Here is a 16,987-nt window from a genome sequence, read left to right as displayed (position 1 = left end):
CGGCACCATGCCACTCACCTCCTCAGCCACACCTTCTTGGTGGAAGAACCAGGTTTCTTTCTCCCATCGGTGGGTTAAATTGTTTCCCTCCCGGTCCTCACTGCACCCAGCAGTACTTTAAGGGAACCGTCTGTGAACCTGGGTACTGATCTTGCTCTTTTTGAATCTACTGAATCATTTCCTACTTTCTCCTCCAAAATCCATTTTTGCATTGACCCTTTAAACAGTGGACTTCAGATTGGGTCATGTGGGGGTGCAGTGCGCCTGCTGCGCAGCTTGCAGATTCGAACAACGGAAGCAAAAATAATTGGCTTCAATTAAGATGTGATTGCAGATTCCGACGCGCTCACTTCATTTGTGTGCTTCCCGCTTGAAAATCTATCCCCCCCCCCCACCTCCACCCCCACTCTCTCTTCCCGGCTCCAGGTAAAAATCATGCCCCTGAAGTTGATAGGTCCCACTTGATTTTCCACTCCTGCTGGGCCCCTTCCGCTCCTCTACTCCTGCATTGTACCTGAGGCCCCAAAGAAACTGATATTTAGTGTGTTACGGTGCAGAAGGTCGTACATCACAAGTGTTACATTGAGTATTTCGGGGAGTGTTATGTATTGCTTGGAGCTGAGTGTTAAAAGGAGCAACTCTTAAACCTTTTTGTTCCAGCAGCTAAAGTTTCAAGTCAAAATTTCAACTAAGGTGGTGTATTCATAGAGGGCTAGTTCAAAAGAAGCTCCATTTATCTTAGCATTTTTGTTGTCATCTCCATGGAAATGGAAATACTGTTCATTCTTAATAGCAAATGAAATCTGACACGTAATTCTTTTTTAACTGATCCCTGGGGCTATAGCTGCTGAGAGAATTCCAATATTATGTGAGCAATGCAAAGCATATAAATCATACTTTTAAAAATTGAATATTGCACAAATATAAGTTTATAGATTTATGACTCTTATAAAAATTACTGCTCTAAGAATAAATTTTAATTTGTAGATTTCAATACAATAAGCTGCAGAAACCTCTGCTGAATGTAAATGTGATTTGACAAATTTAATGCAGATTCATATTGAAGAAGAGATTTGTAAAGGATAAAAAAACAATATAACATTGTTGTCACTAACAATTCAGAAAAGCATAATGTTCATTGTGTGAAATGTTCATATTATGTCCACCTGAATTACAGAAAACACTCAGTAGGACAATTATAAAATTTGCCCTTCTAAACATGGTTGGGTATGGAGAGGGCACATTGAGGTATACAAAACTAGGCTGGAGTATGATGGAAGAAGAGATCTGTCTTGCTTCCCAACCTAAAATGTGAAATTTTAGATAAGCTAACATACTGTGAATTTAAAATGCTAGCTGAAAATATTTTGTTTTGCCTTTGTGAGAAGGAATTAAGACAATACACAAATCTGTCTCGAGATGTGTGGGGTGTGGGTTTACACCAAGCTCGTTCCCCATAATGATGTTGATTGCATATGGTTGCACGTTCATTGCATCATCAATTCTCACCTGTTTTTATCAATATTAATACATGCAAACTAGCAATCTTGCATCAGTACCACTCTATCCGTTTCAGGACAGGTGTCAAAATCAATCAAAAAAATGCCAGAAGTCAAATGCTAGAAGTTTGTGGTTCGCATTCTATCCACATGAAAGGTAAAATTGATCAACAATACATTTGTGTTCCTAGTGACAGAGGGTGGCTTTGATTTGTTGCTTCAAGCCCTAGTTGGATTAAGAGAAGAACTGCTGAATTTCCCCACTCAATAGTTCCCCTCCTTCAAGTGCATGTTTCCATACTGGAGCACTAAGTCAAGATTCCATGGAGCAGATAAGCATCCACATTACATTCAATAAAGTCTCAGTGAAAAGTTTCAGAAAAGGAATATAGGATTTAAGATACTCGGTTATTTTTAAAGCAGCTGAAAGAACGGTGTGTTGCTAATTGTGGATTCGTTTTGCTTCTATATTATTATAAATCTTGCAAAGAAATTCAATGGCCGGAAATTGTTCGTAAAATAACGGTGAACTAACAGAGCAGTTATTAATGGGCAAATCGAAGAGCAAGCTCCGGCGACCGCACATGCGCAGTCAAACTCGGAAATCCAGAACTTGCTCTTCCTGATTCCCTGCTGATCTGACAATGTCACATTAAAGAGATCTTGCAGGCTAAAATCAATGGACCAACGCGAACTTGCTCTCCTGCCCAGCTGGAAACTAACTAATCTCACCAGGAAGAAAAGATATGCCGAGTTATATCAGCAGAGAATAATAATAGACTTTAAGAGGACATAGACAGGCTGGTGGAATGGGCAGACATCAGATGAAATTTAACGCAGAGAAGTATGAAGTGATACATTTTGGCAGGAAGAATGATGAGAGGCAATATAAACTAAATGGTACAATTCTAAAGGGGGTGCAGGAACAGAGAGAACTGGGGGTATGCTTGCACAAACCTTTGAAGATGGGAGGACAGGTTGAGAAAACGGTTAAAAAAGCATATGGGGTCCTGGGCTTTATAAATACAGGCAAAGCAAGGAGGTTATGTTGAACCTTTATAAAACACTGGTTCGGCCACAACTGGAGTATTGTGTCCAATTCTGGGCACCGCACTTTAGGAAGGATGTGAAGGCCTTAGAGAGGGTGCAGAAAAGATTTCATAGAAAGGTTCCAGGGATGAGACTTCAGTTACGTGGATAGACTGGAGAAGCTGGGGTTGTTCTCCTTAGAGCAGAGAAGGTTAAGAGGAGATTTAATAGAAGTGTTCAAAATCATGAAGGGTTCAGATAAAGTAAACAAAGATAAACTGTTCCCATTGGCGGAAGTGTCGAGAACCAGAGGACACAGACTTAAGGTGAGTGACAGAAGAACCAAAGGCGACAGGAGGAAAAACTTTTTTACACAGCGGGTAGTTATGATCTGGAATGGCTGCCTGAAGGGGTGGTGGAAGCAGATTCAATTGTGGCCTTCAAAAAGGAACTGGATAAATATTTGAAGGGAAAAAATATGCAGGGCTACAGGAAACAAGCAGGGTAATGGGACTAACTGGATTGCTCTTACAAAGAGCCGGCACAGGCTTGATGGGCCGAATGGCCTCCTTCTGTGCTGTAACCGTTCTATGATATCAGGTCTAAACTAACTTTTAACGGCGTGGTAAGTATTAATGATTGCCAAACAACCTCTCTGGCACTGAAAATTAACTTTTAAAAATGTTGCGTCTCATTACTCCCGATTTTAATGGTTTTTGGACATTTAAAAAACTTAATGTTTTTATTTTTTTGCTTTTTCTTTCTGTCTCTTATCTCCATCTTTTAATCTTTCCCTCTCTTTATTTTGCTTTCTCGATCTGATTTTATGCTACATTTACTAAACTTATCTGACTTTTTCTGGTTCTTTTTAAAAAGTGCAAATACAAGAAATTTGAAATAAGAATGGAAAATGTTGGAATGTTGGAATGGAACGGTTCGTGAATGAGCTTCACAGCTCAGAGGAACCCGGGAACAACTGCTGCACTCCTTGAAGGTCTCAATGCAAGCAAGTTGGAGACCCGGAGCCGGCAAAAAGTTTGTGGGTGAGTTTGTCACTTACAAAGTGGTGCTTTCCAACTTTCAGAGTGCCCAGGAGTGCATGACAGTTAACCTGAGCAACCTCTGGTGCAAAATATTATGGTGAAAAGGTTATTGTTAACTCTGAGGCACATTATAACCATTCATGGCACATATAAGAATCCAATTTTCAGATCAGAGAAAATATTAGTCTGCCTATGGAAACTGCACTTTACTGTATGAGTTAAAAGAATTGGGAGAGCATTCAAATTATTAAATGAAGTACTGACCATTATATGTTCGCCAATGGTAATGGTAGCGCTGGGAGCAATTTGAGATGATCAGTTAATAATGCCACACAAGCGTATTGCATGACATTGAAGTTTGTTGGTTTAAGTGTGATTTTTTTTCCTAAAACGTATTGTTACTAATGGACTATAATAAGCATAGAGATAATGGTTAATGTTTAAGAAAAACATCTCCACTGGATGAACAGTTATAAACTACAATATGATCATCACTTTAAAAATATGGTCTATAAAACATTAGCAACATAAGTTTATTGAAAGCTATTGTTGACAGCTTTAGTCAAAACTAGACAGTAATGAAGAATTTTTAGTCTAGTGAAGGTGTGTGGATAATATTGTTATGTATCATAGTAACACATTTTGTTCTGAATTTTCCAACTCATCCCTTCATAATATTCTAATAGCTCAAGCTACAAAATTGATAAAACTAACTGAAAGGAGAACAATTCCCTCAAATGATGTTACACAGAAATTCTTTGCTGTTGGGTCAGGACATCAACAGTTTGATGGTAAATGACGATATGGCTGCAGTGATACATTCAGTGATTTGACAGAAATGTCATTTTGAGTGGACATTATAATAGAATTTTCATTCAATGTGTTCACTGAAGATTATACGGTTCTTCCCATTCAGAATCGCAAAACAAATAAAATGCCTTTTTTCTGTCCCCTCTTCCTCCCTTATGATATCTCAGATTAAAAACATTCCAAAAATCAATCCAAACAATCCAATTAGTATTTCTTAATAAAATGATTTTTAAAAAGCAGTGGCTTGGGCCATAGTGATTGAATGCTAACATGCATATTGGAAATAAAATTCTGCAAAATCTGTAACAACTTTTTTCTTGTGTTCTGATTAGTTGCAGTGTCGTGGTTGGTTTGTTGTTACACGCTTGTCTGTTAGTCATCACTGGTCTGTCCATCCTTACCAAAAATCTACCTTCTTTCCTGTTCCCCCCAACATAGTCTCCGATCCTATTCGGAATCTACTGTTTACCTCCTCTTCCCCCCCAACTGACACTCGGACAGCAGAGTTGGAGGAAGCAGTGTGATAAGAAGTTCATTAATGCTGCTGAAATTAATACTCCATCCTTTAGTTAAGACATTAAACCGAGGTCCCATTTGCCTGTTCTGGTGATTCAGGTAGATGTTAAAAGATCCCACGGCATTATTCAAAGGGGGACAAAGAATTCTCCAGGTGATGTGGCCAATATCCCTTCTTCAGCGCCAAGAAACAGATTAACTGGTCGTTCATTTCACTGCTGTTTGTGAGGGGTTGCTTACATATCAATAGTTACTATACTTCAAAAGTAATAAATTGTGAGAAGCGCTTTGATAGCCCTCAATATAATAAGGGATTATATAAATGCAAGTATTTTTCTTTCTTTCTGTCAACAGTTTTCTATAATTGTTGTAAAACAACAAAATCTATTCGCAGAGTTACCGGCAAGGACGCTACTGGTATACACGACAACCTCCAAACCAAATGAACAGACTCGGACCTCACCTGAGCCCACACACACGAAACAAAATAAAACATTTTTTTTGTAAGACCAAAAAATGTCCTTAAATATTCTTTAAAACATAGCAGGAAATAGCAATAATGAACTTCCTTAGGCTGTAATTAATGAGAAGCTGCTTTAGTAAGGGAATGCACTGCAGCTGCCTGTCTTCAATTACAATTTAGTGTATCCCTCTGGATCAATTGCTAAAGTGTGATGGACCTACTTTGCTCATTCCAAGTTTAGAAATCACTCAACATGGTGCAAGAAAGATCTTTTCTGCAGCTGCATTTACTGGCCTTGTTCTGCTTCCAAGTGCAAAATAAATGACATAGGGACTTTAATTCTGACCATACACAAATTAAAAATGGCGGAAGACAAAGTGATTGGTCTTGTTTCACATTTTGTCAGTTAACCATCATGTCAGTGCATACCACAAATCCAGTTTCTTTCCTGCGTTCTATACTTACACTGTCTCCAAGTCTTTCCAAAGCCTTCTGTTGCTCTCCCCCTTGTAACCACTGGAAATCAAAACAAAACTTTCTAAAAAATTGTAGCACCAAGGGGTCAATTTAATAAGTCCACACTATTGTTAGGAAGCCTTGCCTGCTGGCAGTGCGCATCAGAAATTCAGACAGTCGCTGTCCATGATTTTCTGTTTTGGCAACACGCGCCCGAATTTCCAATACGCGAATGAGGTTCCCTGCGGCAGCGCAGTCTCATAAAATTCCCTTTAGTGTCATAAATGCAAGTTCTTTTCTTTCCTAAACATAGCTACTGAATTCCAGAAATGAATTTCAGTGAGATTAACTGAGCAAGGTGGACCAACCAATAGTCCACCCTCCTCCTCATCCACACCTTACTATAAAACGGTCAGAGGTTTGACTGTAAAATCACTGTTTCAACATTTGCTGAATTTTACATAAATCTGGAAAATACAGTGCTATTAAACAGAGCTGCACCAAACGGAGCAGACTTTAGGACAGTTCATAAATCAGCAAGAATGTGACAGCAGCACAAAAATCCGAGAAACTAGCTTAATTTACAGACCGAACCAGCCAAATTGTTAAATACTGTGCCATAAAGCTTACTGTGGTTAAAGTTATTCACCCGTGTCAGGTACACTGTTGACTCAGACTAACCCATGGATCAATGGAGATGTCAGAGCCAGTGACTGATGTTTAATCCAAAAGATCTTAGAGCATGACTTACTCTTTTCTCTGAGAATCAGTGAAACTGCTGAGTTTCTTTGTTCAATTGCTTTAATCGGGCTAAAAAATGTGGCAGCACCCTACCTTGTTCCAATGTCCAAAGATCTAACACCATATCTTTGCGTTCTTTTTGCTTCAAATTCCTTTAATCCTTTGCTGCTCATTACATGTGTAATGTAGGCATCTATCTTGATGCCTTGGTGACATATATTAATTCACTCTGAACTACTTGTGTTGCTCTTTGAATGAAAGTCAGAGCACTTCCTGAAGCCAGCTGACAAGTCAACCACAGGTTCATTGATTTGACAGTGTATTTTATTTACGTCATTCATATAACTAACTAACATTTCTAACTTGATATTTCTGCTTTATGTCCATCCTTTCCATATGAAGTGTGATGGATTTATCAACTGTAAGTTCATTTATTTGAGTGTATGATCTGCCAGCAGGAATTGGGTTGATCTGAGCTGCCAGCAGGATTCAGGTTTATAAGAGAATGCAGGCACATGTGCCCTAAATCTACCAATGTTTGCTGCCACATTGTGATTGGTTTTTGTGCCCCTCTACCAGTACAAAACACTTATTATACTTTTTGATCATATTACTTAACAGGACATCTATTACATAGTCCGTAAAACAGAATTTACAAAATCTTAATTGGCCCTTTTGACTAAGCTTGATGCAATCCACAGTTGAATGCGTGAAAAGTTCACCATTTATAGTGGCTATGTGCCAATGTGTGTGAGATGTGTTAAAGCAGCATTATTACAGGTAGGTCCAAAATGGCTGGTTTCCTTTCGTTAAAGCAGATTGAACGGAAACTTCTGAAGTTAAATGGCACAAAACAACCATTTTGATTTTCTACAATATGAGTGCAATTAAATTTTTGTTCATGAGAAGAAAAAAATACCTACTAAAAGAATAGAACTGTTTACCAGCTACTTTGTGTGATGTTGTCTCTCTGAAGAAAAACTCTCCAAATTATCTTTTTCTCTCCTGGTCGCTTTTAATTTGATGCTGATACTGATTACTTTCTCTCCTCAACACTGTCTCACTCCTCTCAGACTTAGCTGTTGTTTAAAAATTCTCATTCTTAGAATACACGGTGATCCTTCTCCACTCTCCCTCAATCTATTTTTCTTCCTATCCATCTTCATCTCTTCTTTCTCGGTTTTACAACGCCTCCCTAGCTTTCTCATGTATTTAAGGGCACCAACATCCTCTCTTGTACCATGTTGCATTACTTGGGCAGCCAGTAGTAGCAAGGTATTAAGTTTCTTCTCAAAGCAAATCAACTGACTTGCGTACTCTGAAAGTAGTTCCGTGACATGCCATGAGGCTCCAGCAGCTGAAGCTGTCAGGAATGCACTGCTACCAATATCTTACATTGTATTTGAAAAACATTTTTTTAATATTCGTTCATAGGATGTAGGCATCACTGGCAAAGCCAGCATTTATTGCCCATCCCTAATTGCCCTTGAGAAGGTGGTGATGAGCCGCCTTCTGGAACCACTGCAGTCCGTGTGGTGAAGGTTCTCCCACAGTGCTGTTAGGAAGGGAGTTCCAGGATTTTGACCCAGCGATGATGAAGGAACGGTGATATATTTCCAAGTCGGGATGGTGTGTGACTTGGAGGGGAACGTGCAGGTGGTGTTGTTCCCATGTGCCTGCTGCCCTTGTCCTTCTAGGTGGTAGAGGTCACGGGTTTGGGAGGTGCTGTCGAAGAAGCCTTGGCGAGTTGCTGCAGTGCATAGTACATACTGCAGCCACGGTGCGCCGGTGGTGAAGGGAGTGAATGTTTAGGGTGGTGGATGGGTTTCCCATCAAGCGGGCTTCTTGAGTGTTGCTGGAGCTGCACTCATCAAGTGTGATGGAATACTCTCCGCCATCACACTCTCCATCACACTCCTGACTTATGCCTTGTAGATGGTGGAAAGGCTTTGGGGCGTCAGGAGTTGAGTCACTCGTCGCAGAATACTGACCCGCTCTTGTAGCCACAGTATTTACATGGCTGGTCCAGTTAAGTTTCTGGTCAATGGTGACCCCCCAGGATGTTGATGGTGGGGGATTCGGCGATGGTAATGGTGTTGCATGTCAAGGGGAGGCAATTAGACTCTCTCTTGTTGGAGATGGTCATTGCCTGGCACTTATCTGGCGTGAATCTTACTTGCCACTTATCAGCCCAAATCTGGATGTTGTCCAGGTCTTGATGCATGCGGGCATGGACTGCTTCATTATCTGAGGAGTTGCGAATGGAACTGAACACTGTGCAATCGTCAGCGAACATCCCTATTTCTGACCTTATGATGGAGGGAAGGTCATTGATGAAGCAGCTGAAGATGGTTGGGCCTAGGACACTGCTTAGGGCATATACAGGACCTCCTTCCTCCAAAATACATAAGCACGGCTGTGAACGTAATTACCATTTTAGACAGCTCCATTTTCGGTGCAGGGAATAATTGGTCAAAACTTGAGATTTGATTGATGGGATATGACAATTCTGGCTAGTAATGACATGCACCTAATTTTTGATTTCATAGTGTTACTCTGGACATTAAAGGTACCAAAGGATAACATATAATTTATATATATATATTTATTTTATGAATATATATTTAATAGGGTTTCTCATTAAATAACTTTATTAATATTTAAATTAACCTGAAGCAGGATTTATGTGCCCTTTAACTTGCAAAACATGCTCATATAACAAAGCGGGCAGATCATCGGGAGAGCGTAATTGTCTAAATGTGAAATTCATTCATCCAAGGCAAACACACAAGTGTACTTGATGCCAGAGTTATTGAGATAAGTAAGTTTCAATCATTGTTCCCTCACTTATTTTGAAGCCACTGTTTCATCTCATTGCACTGCGCACAGCTCTGCTTCAGCAGGGAACAGCTTCACATCTATAGGAACAGGATTCAGCCTGAACACCTGCAGATGCAGCCAAACTCATGGCATGTACTCGCAGTCAGAGGTTTATGATGATACACGCATTAGGCTATCGGCCCCTTTGATTTGCAGGCAAGGTTTATTATCAAGGGACCTTCAAACAGCCATCATTTTGTATGGAAGAAATAGATAAACACTGTAAAGGCAATTAACAAGACTTCATCACGACTGTTTAATGGTCTTGAAACCATAACAATTATTTTGCCATTAAACTGCACTTTTGGCACTGGCAACACACTAGACTTTGTTGTACAGATGTCGAATCGCAGCATCACACGGTCTGCATCAATGCAAGAGGGAGGCGACCTTCAAGAAGTGGTCTTGTGTTATTCTTCCTTTGCATCAATTACAAAAAAAATCATAGAATCATAGAAAGGTTACAGCACAGAAGGAGGCCATTCGGCCCATCGAGTCCGTGCCGGCTCTCTACAAGAGCAATTCAGCTAGTCCCACTTCCCTGCTCTATCCCCGTAGCCCTGCAAATGTTTTCCCTTCAAGTAATTATCCAATTCACTTTTGAAAACCACAATTGAATCTGCCTCCACCACCCCCTCAGGCAGTGCATTCCAGATCACAACCACTCGCTGTGTAACAAAGTTTTTTCTCATGTCACCTTTGGTTCTTTTATCAATCACCTTAAATCTATGTCCTCTGGTTCTTGAACCCTCTGCCAATGGGAACAGTTTCTCTCTATCATGATTTCGAATACCTCTATCAAATCTCCTCGCAACCATCTCTGCTCCATGGAGAACAACCCCAGCTTCTCCAGTCTATATATGTAACTGAAGCCCCTCATCCCTGGAATCATTCTCGTAAATCTCTTCTGCACCCTCTCTAAGGCCTTCACGTCCTTCCTAAAGTGCAGTGCCCAGAGCTGGACACAATACTCCAGTTGTGGCTGAACCAGTGTTTTATAATGGTTCATCATAACCTCCTTGCTTCTGTACTCTATGCCTCTATTTATAACGCCCAGGATCCCGTATGCTTTCTTAAACGCTTTCTCAACCTGCCCTGCCATGTTCAAAGATTTGTGCACATATATCCCCAGATCTCTCTGTTCCTGCAACCCTTTTAGAATTGTACCCTTTAATTTATATTGCCTCTCCTCTTTCTTCCTACCGAAATGTATCACTTCACACTTTTCTGCGTTGAATTTCATCTGCCACGTATCCGCCCATTCCTCCAGCCTTTCTGTGTCCTCTTGAAGTGTATCACTATCCTCCTCACTGTTCACTACCCTTTCAATTTTTGTGACATCTGCAAATTTTGAAGTTGTGCCCTGTACACCCAAGTCCAAGTCATTAATATATATCAAAAAATGCATTGGTCCCAGCACTGACCCCTGGGGAACACCACTGTATACCTCCCTCCAGTCTGCAAAACAACCGTTCACCTCTACTCTCTGTTTCCTATTACTTAGCCAATTTCGTATTCATGCTGCCATTGCCCCCTTTATTCCATGGACTTCAACTATGATGACAAGCCTATTATGTGGCACTTTATCAAAGCCATTTGGAAGTCCAGATACACCACATCAACCGCATTGCCCTCATCTACCCTCTCTGTTACCTCATTAAAAAACTCAATCAAGTTGGTTAAACACGATTTGCCTTTAACAAATCCATGCTGGCTTTCCTTTATTAATCCACATTTGTCCAAATGACTGTTAATTTTGTCCTGGATTATCATTTCTAAAAGCTTCCCCACCACCGAGGTTAAACTGACTGGCCTGTAGTTGGCTGGGTTTATTCTTACACCCTTTTTTGAACAAGGGTGTAACATTTGCAATTCTCCAGTCCTCTGGCACCACTCCCATTGCTAAGGATGATTGGAAGATTATGGCCAGTACTTCCGCAATTTCCATCTCTGCTTCCCTCAGCAACCTAGGATGCATCCCATCCGGACCAGGTGACTTCTCTACTTTAAGTACAGCTAGCCTTTCTAGTACCTTCTCTATCAATTTTTAGCACATCCAGTACCTCAACCATCTCTTCACTTTCTGTGACTTTGGCAGCATCTTCTTCCTTGGTAAAGACACATGCAAGGTATTCATTTAGTACCTTAGCCATGCCCTCTGCCTCCAAGCATAGATCTCCTTTTTGGTCCCTAATCAGTCCTACCCCTCCTCTTACTACCCTTTTATTGTTTACATGTCTATAGAAGACTTTTGGATTCCCTTTTATGTTAGCTGCCAGTCTATTCTCATAATCTTTCTTTGCCCCTCTGACTTCCTTTCTCGCCTCCCCTCTGAACTTTCTACATTCAGCCTGGTTCTCATTTGTATTATCAATCTGACAACTGTCATACGCCCCTTTTTTCTGCTTCATCTTACTCTCTACCTCTTTTGTCATCCAGGGAGCTCTGTGTTTTAGTTGCCCTAGCTTTCTCCCTCATGGGAATGTGCCTAGACTGTACCTGAACCATCTCCTCTTTCAAGGCCGCCCATTGTTCAATTACAGTTTTGCCTGCCAATCTTTGATTCCAATTTACCCGGGCCAGATCTATTCTCATCCCATTGAAATTGGCCCTCCTCCAATTGAATATTTTTACTTTAGAGTGGTCCTTGTCCTTTTCCATAGCTATTCTAAACCTTATGGTACCATGATCGCTGTTCCCTAAATGTTCCCCCACTGTCACTTGCTCCACTTGGCCCACCTCATTTCTCAGAACCAGATCCAGCAATGCCTCCATCCTCATTGGGCCAGAAACATACTGGTCAAGAAAGTTATCCTGAACACTCTTCAAAAATTCCTCCCCCTCTTTGCCCCTTAGACTATTACTATCCCAGTCTATATTAGGATAGTTGAAGTCCCCCATTATCACTACTCTACGATTCTTGCACTTCGCTGTAATTTCCGTGCATATTTGCTCCTCTATATCCTTTCCATTAGTTGGTGGCCTATAGAATACCCCCGGTAGTGTAACAGCACCTCTATTGTTTCTTAACTCTAACCAAATAGATTCTGTCCTTGACCCCTCCAGGACATTGTTTCTCTCCAGCACTGCAATATTCTCCTTAATCAATCCTGCCACCCCCCTCCTTTCTTTCCTTCCCCATCTTTCCTGAATACCTTGTATGCAGGAATATTTAGTACCCAATCTTGACCTTTTGTGAGCCAGGTCTCCATTATCATCACAACATCATATTCCCATGTGGTTAATTGCACCTGCAGTTCACCAACCTTGTTTACTACGTTTCGTGCATTTACATACATGTACTGTAAACCTATCTTAGACCTTCTTGTATTCTCCTTTAGTCTGATCCCATCTAATACCATACTATTTCTTACTCTAATGCTATCTGTCGTTCCCAATCCTTGTTTCTCCTTTCCAACGTTATATCCTGGTTCCCAACCCCCTGCTAAATTAGTTTAAACCCTCCCCCACAGAACTAGCGAACCTCCCGCAAAGCCATTATTGAGGTGCAGCCCGTCCGGCCTGTTGAGGTGCAACCCATCCGGCCTGTACAGGTCCCACTTCCCCCAGAACTGGTACCAATGCCCGAGGAATCTAAAACCCTCCCTCCTGCACCATCTCTCCAGCCACGCATCTGCCCTCTCTTTCTATTTCTATATGCAAAAGCACTAGGCAGCATTCCTTGCAGTCATTCTATTTCTATCAACTAAGAACGCTGGCATTAGAAAGCTAGCAATCGGAGCGAAATTCTGAGCAAAAAGCATGGAGGTCTGTCACCCCTCCCCACAATCCAAGTGGCAGTAAACTGCTCAGTCCTCACTCACACTGCCACAGCAATGCTAGTGGTACTGCATTGGGTATGACTCCAGGGTGGAAGAGTTCTTCTGTGATATTAATAGTGAAATTGTAAATGCATTCTTTACAACACATTTACAGTTTTACTACAATAAGTGCACAGAGGAAATACCCCTACAAGGTTGTTCCCTGTAGGCAGTTTCCATATCCAAGTGGCAGTCTGGGAGGAATGTGGCTGCATCCCCCTTATCATTTGATGAACGTCTGGGACATACATCATCTGCACAGGTTTTATTTACTGTGCAGGCAAAGTGTATTAAATTTGAAGTGACATGAAGCTCAAGTTTCTGCCTTCACCTATCAACCAAAATCTGCACAGTATTATGTAGACTGAAGCCTCCAGCTATGGTATTTCAATCACGGGCCTCTACTGACTTTAACAATCTACCTTCCAGGAGTAGGAAATTTTATTTTGCACTGTTATTAGCATGTCCATCTATCCATTCATGATCATGTCAGCTAAACCGAAAAACATATCTGATTAGATTTTACAGTCTTAATTCTGGCAGATAAACAGTTTTAAGCTTCCATCAGTGTACCTGGCCCAGTTCCTTTTGACAAGTCTGCAGCAAGTCAGAGGACACAGACAGACATCACTGTGGTATTGTACCTAAACAGAACAAAAGGGGCATAAGCCCACTCTTTGTGGTAGGATGTCACAATCCGTTGGCAAAGGTGTTATTAGAAGCTCACTATCCTTTATTCTCACTCAGAACATTCTGGGGGGGGGGGGGGTGACCAGCCAGAGGTCGTGGTCCATACCGGGACCAACGACATAGGTAGAGAGATGGATGAGGTCCTGCAAGAAGAGTTTATAGAGTTAGGAAAAAGATTAAAAAGCAGGACCTCAAAAGTAGTAATCTCCGGATTACTCCCAGTGCCACGTGCTAGTGAGAATAGAAATAGGAGGATGAAGCAGATGAATGCGTGGCTGCAAAGGTGGTGCAAGGGGGAGGGCTTTAGATTCCTGGGGCATTGGGACCAGTTCTGGGGGAGGTGGGACCTGTACAAGCCAGACGGATTGGACCTGAACAGGGCCGGGACCAATACCCTAGCGGGGAGGTTTGCTAGTGTTGTCGGGGAGGGTTTAAACTAGTTTGGCAGGGGGATGGGAACCTGAGTGTGGATTCAGATGGCATAAAGTCAGAACTGGAAATGGAAGGCAGAAAATTAGTGAGTGACTCTGGAAGGCAGAGGGAATGAAGATTAGAAAATACACAACAGAGGAGTTTGGCAGTCCTTAAATGTATTTACCTCAATGCAAGGAGTATAGGAAATAAGGCGGATGAGCTGAGGGCACAGATAGACACGTGGCAGTATGATATCATAGCTATTACAGAAACATGGCTTAAAGAGGGGCAGGACTGGCAGCTCAACGTCCCTTGTTACAGGGTTTTCAGACGCAACACAGAGGGAGATAAAAAAGGAGGGGGGGGTGGCAATTTTGGTTAAGGAAACAATTAAAATTGTGAGGAGGGATGATATTTTAGAAGGAGCTTCAAATGAGGCCTTAAGGGTTGAGCTGAAGAACAAAAAAGGGGCAGTCACACTACTGGGAGTGTACTATTGACCCCCAAACAGTCAGAGGGAGATAGAAGAGCAAATATGTAGGCAAATTTCTCAGTTGCGCAAAAACAATAGGGCAGTAATAGTAGGGGATTTCAACTACCCTAATATTAACTCGGATACAAACAGTGTGAATGGTATAGAGGGCGCAGAATTCTTAAACTGCATACAGGAGAATTTTTTTAGCCAGTATATAGCAAGCCCAATGAGAGGGGGGCAGTTCTGGATTTAGTTCCAGGAAATGAAGAGGGGCAGGTGGAAGAAGTAGGAGTGGGAGAGCATTTTGGTGGTAGTGATCATAATACAGTTAGTTTTAGCATAAATGTAAGGAATCTTACAACACCAGGTTATAGTCCAACAGTTTTATTTGAAAATCACAAGCTTTCGGAGTTTACCTCCTTCGTCAGGTGAGCGAAGGAGGTAAACTCCGAAAGCTTGTGATTTTCAAATAAAACTGTTGGACTATAACCTGGTGTTGTAAGATTCCTTACATTTGTCCACCCCAGTCCATCACCAGCATCTCCACATCACAGTTTTAGCATAGTTATGGAAAAGAACAAAGACAGAGCAGGAGTTAAAGTTTTCAAGTGGGGAAAGGCCAATTTTACTAAACTGATGAGTGATTTAGTAGAAGTAAACTGGCAACAGCTACTTGAAGGTAAATCAGTGTCAGAGCAGTAGGAGACATTCAAAGGGGTGATTCAAGGGGTTCAGGGTAAACATGTTCCCACAAAGAAAAAGGGAGGGGCTGCCAAATCTAGAGCCCCCTGGATGTCAAGAATTCAGGGTAAGATAAGGCAGAAAAAGAAAGCCTATGATAGATACTGGGAATTCAATACTACGGAAAGCTTAGAGGAGTATAAAAGTGCAGGGGTGAATTTAAAAAAGGAAATTAGGAAAGCAAAGAGAGGGCATGAAAAAATATTAGCAGGTAAAATCAAAGAAAACCCAAAGATGTTTTATAAATACATTAAGAGCAAGAGGATAACTAAGGAAAGAGTAGGGCCTATTAGAGACCAGAAAGGTAACCTATGTGAGGAGGCGGAAGAAGTGGGTGTGGTTCTTAATGAATACTTTGCATCTGTCTTCACAAAGGAGAGAGATGATGCAGGGATTGAAGTTAAGGAGGAGGAGTGTGAAATATTGGATGGGATAAACATAGTAAGAGAGGAAGTATTAAGGGGATTAGCATCTTTGAAAGTGGATAAATCACCAGGGCCGGATGAAATGTATCCCAGGCTGTTAAAAGAAGCCAGGGAGGAAATAACGGAGGCTTTAACAATCATTTTCCAAACTTCACTGGATACAGACAGGATTGGAGGACTGCTAATGTTGTACCGTTGTTTAAAAAGAGAGCGAAAGATAGATCGAGTAATTACAAGCCAGTCAGCCTAACCTCGGTGGTGGGAAAATTATTAGAATCAATTCTGAGGGACAGGATAAACTGTCACTTAGAAAGGCACGGACTAATCAAGGACAGTCAGCACGGATTTGTTAAGGGAAGGTCACGTCTGACTAACTTGATTGAATTTTTCAAGGCGGTGACAAGGAGGATCGATAAAGGTAGTGCAATTGATGTAGTCTACGTGGATTTTAGCAAGGCTTTTGACAAGGTCCCACATGGCAGATTGGTCAAAAACCAAGGGAATGTGGCAAATTGGATCCAAAATTGGCTCAGTGGCAGGAAACAACGGGTAATGGTTGACGGGTGTTTTTGCGACTGGAAGGCTGTTTCCAGTGGGGTGCCACAGGGTTCGGTACTAGGTACTTTGCTTTTTGTGGTATACATTAACGATTTGGACTTAAACATAGGGGGCATGATTAAGAAATTTGCGGATGACACAAAGATAGTCCGTGTGGTTGATAGTGAGGAGGAAAGCTGTAGACTGCAGGAAGATATCAATGGACTGGTCAGATGGGCAGAAAAGTGGCAAATGGTGTTCAATCCGGAGAAGTGTGAGGTAATGCATTTAGAGAGATCAAACAAGGCAAGGGAATACACAATAAATGGGAGGATACTGAGAGGTGTAGAGGAAGTGAGGGACATTGGAGTGCATGTCCACAGATCCCTGAAGGTAGCGAGACAGGTAGAAAAGGTGGTTAAGAAGGCATATGGAATGCTTTCCTTT

The 16,987-nt window shown here is 41.5% G+C and overlaps 1 protein-coding gene across 7 annotated transcripts in view; it reads right to left on the bottom strand.

The window, feature by feature from the left end:
• Positions 1–16,987, bottom strand: part of prdm5 (PR domain containing 5) — a 327,858-nt gene that overhangs the window by 130,383 nt on the left and 180,488 nt on the right. For 4 of the 7 annotated variants that reach the window (XM_067990858.1, XM_067990832.1, XM_067990835.1 and 1 more), the window contains one exon: positions 5,826–5,876. The exons of the other annotated variants lie outside the window; for them this stretch is intronic. In XM_067990858.1, coding sequence (XP_067846959.1) covers positions 5,826–5,876 — 51 coding nt within the window. The remainder of the gene's footprint in view (positions 1–5,825; positions 5,877–16,987) is intronic. 7 annotated transcript variants of the gene reach the window in all.

Source organism: Heptranchias perlo, chromosome 1 (genome assembly GCF_035084215.1).
Source record: "Heptranchias perlo isolate sHepPer1 chromosome 1, sHepPer1.hap1, whole genome shotgun sequence".
NCBI lineage: Eukaryota > Metazoa > Chordata > Chondrichthyes > Hexanchiformes > Hexanchidae > Heptranchias > Heptranchias perlo.
The sequence above is the reverse complement of the archived record's forward strand: the minus strand, read 5'-3'. Positions and strand labels throughout refer to the sequence as shown.